The sequence below is a fragment of the Salvelinus sp. IW2-2015 genome, linkage group LG16 (assembly GCF_002910315.2).
Source record: "Salvelinus sp. IW2-2015 linkage group LG16, ASM291031v2, whole genome shotgun sequence".
In the NCBI taxonomy this organism is placed as follows: Eukaryota; Metazoa; Chordata; class Actinopteri; order Salmoniformes; family Salmonidae; genus Salvelinus; species Salvelinus sp. IW2-2015.
In genome coordinates, this window is record NC_036856.1 from 38566231 (window position 1) to 38574360 (window position 8130).

At 49.3% G+C, this 8130-nt stretch overlaps 1 protein-coding gene across 1 annotated transcript in view; it reads right to left on the reverse strand.

Annotated features, from left to right (window-relative positions):
• LOC111975496 (myomegalin) overlaps positions 1–8130 on the reverse strand; it is a 60806-nt gene that overhangs the window by 31554 nt on the left and 21122 nt on the right. Inside the window, 2 exon segments of the mRNA XM_070447446.1 lie at positions 6490–6544; positions 6814–7153. Of these exon segments, the coding sequence (XP_070303547.1) occupies positions 6490–6544; positions 6814–7153 (395 nt within the window).

The window sequence follows — 8130 nt, forward strand, 5'->3', positions numbered from 1 at the left end:
CATCCATTTATTTTCTTTCTAGTAACATGAGAGTGATAGTAATCAGAGTGATAGTAATCAGAGTGATAGTACAGAGTGATAGTAATCAGAGTGATATAAATCAGAGTGATGAAATCAGAGTGATAGTAATCAGACGGATAGTAATCAGATTATGTAATAGAGTATAGTAATCAGAGTGATAAACAGCAGTGATAGTATCAGAGTGATAGTATCGGTAATAATAATCAGCATCTCTCGGTAATGACTTCTTTCTGTCTTACTTTTCCATCTGCCTGTGCAGGGCCTTTCTCTCTCTGTCAGTGTGTTTTCTATACAGGGCCAGTTCTCTCTCCTGGGCCCTGCTCTCCCACAGAGAGAAGGAGAACAGAGAGTCTCTGTACAGAGGGCTGCTTTTAGACAGCATGGCCTTCCACAGAGGAGCCATTGGCCTGGGCCCACTGCTCGCCTGGCCAGCCTTCCCCACCAAAGGCCCTCCTCCCTGGGCTAGAGAGCCTCCATCCTGGCCTTTCTGCTGCTCCCGTTCCTCCTGCTCCTCCTCCGTCACACCAGGGAGACAGTTGTTGTCCTCGTCCTCGTTGTGGGGGGTCGTCGCCGTGGCAACGCCTCTCAACTGGGTCTCTATGGTAACCAGGCAGTGCTCATTCGCTTAATGATGAGGTCGTGATCTCCGGAGTGGTAGGTAGGTCATGGGAAGGGGAATGTGCCAGAAAGCATGATGGAGGTAGGGAGGACTGGTCATGAGCAATCAGGTGAAAAGCTATGTAAATCCCCAGATTAGGCCCAGAGACAGAGACGTGCTCACTGTATCCACAGCAGCCGCTGTGACTGTGACTAGCGCGGTCTCCTAAGCAGATTCTGACCCAGGCCAGTTTGGTCCGGTACAGACAAGCCCAACAAGGTCCCAAAAATCCCAAATCTGCTGTGCAGTAATTTAGCTCAGGTGGCGTTTCCCTTCTCTTTAACCAAGTGGTCTTTCCAATGCATTTCCTCTGTCTCTGCTGTAAAGAACCACTGGTAGTGTTACTGTTTGCTGGTGGGCTGGTACAGCAGGAGGAGAATAATTCACCGCGCTGTGACTCAGTCTCACACTGCCTGAGGAAAGTAGTAGCACTGTCTCTCTTCCTATCTATCTCTCTCTCTCTCTTCCTGTCTGTCTCTCTCTTCCTCTCTGTCTCTCTCTTCCTGTCTGTCTCTCTCTGTCTGTCTGTGTCTCAAATAGTTCCCTCCTTCACTTCTCTGTTTTCAAATCCAAGCTTCCAAAAACTTTTGCTGGACCTCGGGAAGGAAGAGGGAGCTTCTGTTTCTTCCCTCTTTTGCCACCAGCAGCCAAACACAACACGGAGCGACCGGAGACAGTGGTGTTTCTCTCCCAGGGAAGGAGAGATAGGAGCGGGATGTTAGGCGGGTGTATCCAGGCCTAGGGGCTGCACTAGGAACCCACTGCAGTCAGAGGAGAGAGAAGCTCAGTGACCGAGAGGCTGAATGGTCAAACATAAAGAGTCAGATAACCCTAGTCAGCCTTCTGTGTGTTTTATAACTCACACTGCAGCGCTGGCCCAAAAACATGGCCCCATTCGACCCTTTGTTAAATGTTCTGTGAACCACTCTGTCTGCAGGTCCTGGAATGTGAATCTGTTTCTCAAAAAAACTATTCTTGTTACATTTTATTTCAACTAACAGGATTTTTGAAGAGGTAGCGCACGTCAAAAAAGGAACATAAAATGTCTCTAAAATCCACAAAAAAACACAAGATTAAGATCCAAAGTAGAATTCCAGGTACTGTAGTTTCAAAAAGTCCCAGGGTTCAGAGAATCCACCATTGTACATGTCAGAGCCCTGATTCTCCGTAGCGCTCCTGTAGTTTTACAGAATACTTAGACTGAGCTGGATGGTGCTCTATACCAGGCTTTGCTCTTCTCTTGCTCCCGCTCTCTGATTCACTCTCTTTCTCTCCATCTCTCTCTTTCTCACTCTCCCTTTCTCTCTCTGTGTCTCTCTCTCTCCAACTCTCTCCCCCGGTTCTCTTTTCCCCTGCCTCTCTCCTCCCCGCCTCTCTCTCTACCCCCGCCTCTCTCTCTCCCACCCACCTCTCTCTCTCCCTGTCTCTCTCTCCCCACCCCCCCACCCCCCCACCCCCCTCCCCCCCCTCCCCTCCCCCCCTCCTCCCCCCCCTCACTCCCCCCCACCTCCCCCCCCTTCCCCCCCCCCCCCCCCCCCCCCCCCCCCCCCCCCCCCCCCTCCCCCCCCCCCCCTCCCACTCCCCCCCTCGCCCCCCCCCTCCCTCCCTCCCTCTCTCTCCCCCCCCCCCCCCCCCTCTCTCCCTCCCTCCCTCCCTCTCTCTCTCTCTCCCTCCCTCCCTCCGTCCCTCTCTCTCTCCCTCCCTCCCTCCGTCTCTCTCTCTATCTCTCCCTCCCTCCGTCTCTCTCTCTATCTCTCCCTCCCTCCGTCTCTCTCTCTATCTCTCCCTCCCTCCGTCTCTCTCTCTATCTCCTGTCTCTTATACACATCTAGATGTGTATAAGAGACAGGTGCCCATGTCAACACCCTGCTCTGAATCCAGCAAAAGCCTGAGCCATGTTACATCACACACACACACGTTTTGTTCTTCTATCCTAGTGGGGACCTAAAATTGATTTCCAATCAAAGTCCTATTTTCTCTACCCTAAACCTTAACCCTAAATCTAACCTTAACCCTAACCTTAACCCATAACCCTAACCACTAATCCCTACCCTTACCGTAACTCTAATTCTAACCTAACCCCTAAGCTTATAATAGCCTTTGTCCTCATGGGGATGTGAGACATGTCCCCATGAGGGAGAATTTTAGGTCCCCACAAAGATAGAAGAACCAACCCACACTCTAATACTCTCACACACACACACACACACACACACACACACACACACACACACACACACACACACACACACACACACACACGCACAAGGGAATCAAACCAATACAAATCCCCTCCTCGGGCTCGTCCTAAATGAGTCGACTGGCACTAAAACACATTTAAGTCCTCCGTATCTGGTTAGCCAGCTGTACAGCATACTGCACCTCTATCTATCTCTCTCTTTCATGAGAGAGGGAGAGGCATCTCTAATTACCCACAAGGCAATGCCGGGCCCTGCTCTCAACCCTGTAAGGAAACAACAACTCCAGTCCTCAACAATGGGGACCCACAAGGGTGTGTTCTCAGCCCTCTCCTGTACTCCCTGTTCACCCATSACTGCGTGGCCATGCACGCCTCCAACTCAATCATCAAGTTTGCAGACGACACKACAGTGGTAGGCTTGATTACCAACAATGACGARACGGCCTACAGGGAGGAGGTGAGGGCCCTCGGAGTGTGGTGTCAGGAAAATAACCTCACACTCAACGTCAACAAAACAAAGGAGATGATCGTGGACTTCAGGAAACAGCAGAGGGAGCACACCACTATCCACATCAACGGGACAGCAGTGGAGAAGGTTCCTCGGCGTACACATCGCGGACAAACTGAAATGGTCCACCCACACAGACAGCGTGGTGAAGGCGCAGCAGTGCCTCTTCAACCTCAGGAGGCTGAAGAAATTCGGCTTGTCACSAAAAAAACACTCACAAACTTTTACAGATGCACAATCGAGAGCATCCTGCCGGGCTGTATCACCGCCTGGTACGGCAACTGCTCCGCCCACAACCGTAAGGCTCTCCAGAGGGTAGTGAGGTACCCTACATTACTCATCTCATATGTATAAACTGTACTCTATACCATCTACTGCATCTTGCCWATGCCGTTCGGACATCGCTCACCCATATATTTATATGTACATATTCTTATTTGTTCCTTTATACTTGTGTATATAAGGTAGTTGTTCTTGAAATTGTTATATTACTGCATGGTCAGAACTAGAAGCACAAGCATTTCACTACACTCACATTAACATCTGCTAACCATGTGTACGTGACCAATAACATTTGATTTGATTTGACATCCTATTCCCTATAGTGACAATTAAGCAGTGCATTATATATATGGGTCAAAAGTAGTGCAGTATATATATGGGTCAAAAGTAGTGCAGTATATATATGGGTCAAAAGTAGTGCAGTATATACATGGGGCAAAAGTTAGTGCGTATATATCCAGTGGGTCAAAATAAGTGAGTGGGCAGTATAGTAATGTTCGAAAAGTAAGTTGGTTCTGATATAAATTGGTCAATACGCGTAGGTTGCAGTATAATAGATGGGTCAAAAGTAGTGGCGGAGTATATTAATGGGTCAAAAGTAGTGCATATATACTAGGGTCAAAAGTAGTGCAGTATTATGAGCGTCAAAATGTAGTGCTATATATTATGGCGAAGTTGCAAAGTCTAGTGCAGATAATGGCAAGTGGCAGGTATATATATTGGTCAAAGCGTAGTTGCAGTATAAATGTGCGTCAAAAAAGTAGTGCCCTTAGTATAAATATGGTCAAAGTAGCAGATTGATTATTAAGAGTGCAGATAGTATTATGGTCAAAAGTAGTGCAGTAATATATGGGGTCAAAATGAGTGCAGTATATACATGGGTCAAAAGAGATGCCAGTATATATATGGGGTCAAAAGTAGTGCAGTATATATGGTCAAAAGTAGGCAGTATATATAGGTCAAAAGTAGTGCAGTAATATATGAGGTCCATACTACGTACGACATATACATTAACTGAAGTCTATTTGACATCTTCACATGCTCACAGCCTGTGAGCAGCGTTGCTATCAGAGTGACTATGGGAAAAGTCAGACCCGTTCTTTTTAACTCAATCACCAAAAGAGCGCGAGAAAGAACTACATTTTCAGGCATTATTCTTCTGGACCAGAACTAGCTAGCAGCTTGCTGTTCTCTAAGTTCTGCTCTGTCTGGAAGTCTCTTGTCCACCTGCCCCTGTCTATCACTTGGCCGCCCTCCAACTAGGCTCACCTCTAAACTAGTGTGCCCCTAAACTGCTGCCTCTCATGTAGACTAGACGCCTCCCTTAAGCTAGCTGCCTCCTCAACAGCTCCGCTCGTAACAGCGCCCTCGCCCCTACGGTCCCTAACGGCTGCCCCTCTAACAGGCTGCCGCCTTCTAACAGGCTCCCCTCTAACGGCTGCCCCTAACAGGCTCCCTCTAACGCTGCCCTCGTCTAACAGGCGCCCCTTAACATGCCGCCCTAACTGGCTAGCCCCCTACCCGCCCTAACAGGTCTGCCACTCTAACAGGCTCCCCTCTCAACTCCTACCTCCCAACAAGGCTGCCCCTCTACAGGCTGCCCCTCTACTAGCACTCTGTCACAGGCTGCCTCTCTAAACGGCTGCCTCTCTAACTCTATGTATCAGATGTCCCAGAATACCAGGGGCCATCCAGGTGACAGCCTGACCCCACAGGCCACTGGCTGCACAGCACATATGACCCCATAATCCAGGACAGTGGTTATTCACCATCCTACTTTATGAGGACTATGTCACAGCTCAGTAGCAAGTTCTCTCAGAGGCCCATGCAAGCCGACACAGGAATACAATGTTGTCACTTTCTGTTCACTGTGGGGGGGTTTTCTCTCTCTCTCTCTCCCACACACACACCCTTTCTCTGAGTCTCACCAAACACGAGGACAGCTTGAATCTTCACAGACAACTGACCTCGTGCCCAGATCCCTGGTCAACTGGCTATTGCTTCGCTCGCAAACACACACACACACACACACACTCACACACTCACTACATCACCACTGTCACGCACTCACTCACTCACTCACTCACTCACTCACACACAGCGAGAGAGAAGCATGATGGGAAGGAGATAAAGAGGGCGCCTTCTCAAATCCCCCATGGCGATCTGAGGCTGTTGCCATGGCAATCATAGGGAGGCAGAGGTAGGGCAGTGGGTTCATCCAATCACAACGCTCCTCTTCTATCACTGTCCCCTTGGGGCTGGTTAGCACTGGTGACATCATACAGCATGGCCCTGACTCAACGTGTTAGCATTAACGCCAATGTGGCTAACGCTATAGAAACCAGCCACGTTAAACATGTCCACCAGCACGAGGGGGTAAAGGATTAAAGGGGGTGAGCGAAAAAATGAGAAGCAGAGAAATATGGTGGATAGACACAGTGAGGGAAATGAAGGAGATGGAGAGATCTGCCTCTCACTCCTACGATGACAATCCGACGTCGGTAGAGACATGAGCAACTGATCGATCTCCATCTCTGTTGATCGTCACTGCCACCTGTCTAACGTGCTGGTCCTGCCAGTGAGTTAATCAGACTGATTGATCGTCTGTGTGGATCACTGATCGAGTGACAAACAAAAACACTGTATAACCCCCCTGGAGGACACAGGCCCCCAGACAACAATCAATATTATCCAACTGCCAAAATGTCCAGCTATACAGCAACGTCAACAACCACAACACACAGAGATTACACTGCTAATGATTTAATACTGTTGCAAACACACACATATGCACACACACACACAAACTGGCAGACGTACCGTATGGCGAGCAGCTCTGTGCCAGTCTTGTCGTCAGGAATCTCGGGATGGTCTCCTGAAGAGAGGGGATGAGAGAGGAGAGAGACATTACATCTATGTGGTCAGTACACACACAGGTCCATCACACATACAAGGTCACACACACTCATGCTAATCTTGTTGGACATAAGTGAGAAATTCTGTTCGCAAATGTCTGTGCTGTAAAGTTAAAACATGTTGGAGATTGAGTATATTAGGTAGCTGTAATCGTATGTGCATTGTGTCCTTGTGTCCTTTTGTGTCCAGTAAGTGCYATTTGTCATGTGTTTTCTCCTCTCCACTCACGTCCGCTGATCTTGGTGCTGACTCTCTGTGCCAGGGCGCTGCTCTGTGCCAGCTGTTCTCTGAAGCTCTGGCCCATGTAGTAGTCTATGTCGTTGGCACGAAGCAGCTCCTCGAAGGCCTTGGTGGTGTCACCCAGGTGCTGGGTCAAGATGTGGCCCACCCCGCGCCCCTCACGCATCCTCTGGCGCAGGTGGGACAGCTCACGGGCCTGGGCCTGGATCAGAGTGTTAAACTTCCTACAAAGAGACAGACAGAGGGTGAAGGATGAGTCAACAGGAGACAGACAGAGGGTGAAGGATGAGTCAACAGGAGACAGACAGACCCTCATCACACATACAACCTGACCACACATACACCCTGACCACACATACACTCTCATCACACATACACCCTCACCACACCATACACCTGACCACACATACACCCTGACCACACATACACCCTCATCACACATACACCCTCATCACACATACACCCTCACACACATACACCCTCCACCACAACATACACCCTCACCACACATACACCCTCACCACACATACAACCTGACCACACATACCCCTCACCACCATACACCCTCACCACACATACACCTGACCACACATACACCTCACCACACATACACCCTCACCACACATACAACCTGACCACACATACACCCTCACCACACATACACCTCACACACATACACCCTCACCACACATACACCTCACCACACATACACCTCACCACACATACAACCTGACACACCTCACCCTCAACCACATACACCCTCACCACACATACAACCTGACCACACATACACCTTCATCAGACATACCCCCTGACCACACATACACCCTGACCACACATACACCCTGACCACATACGGTAATATTCTACATGCAATAACTATTCTAATGTATCTCTCTCTCCTTTTCTCTCTCTCTGTCTCTCTCTCTCTCTGTCTCTCTCTCTCTCTGTCTCTCTCTCTGTCCCTGTCCCTGTCCCTGTCTCTCTTTCTGTCCCTGTCCTGTCTCTCTCTCTGTCCCTGTCCCTGTCTCTGTCTCTCTCTCTGTCTGTCCATGTCCCTGTCTCTCTCTCTGTCCTGTCCCTGCAGCAGAAACATCAGTGCAGCAGGACAGTAAGCAGGTCCAGGTGGATCTCCAGGATATGGGTTATGAGACGTGTGCCGCAGTGAGAACGAGGCTAACAGGGAGGAGACCAGCAGCCCAGGTACAGCATTTACTATTACTCTATGTCCTTAACACTACAAACACCTGCAGGTCATCTTTACAATGAAGTACTGTTGTACTCTGCCATACATTGAGCGGTTTT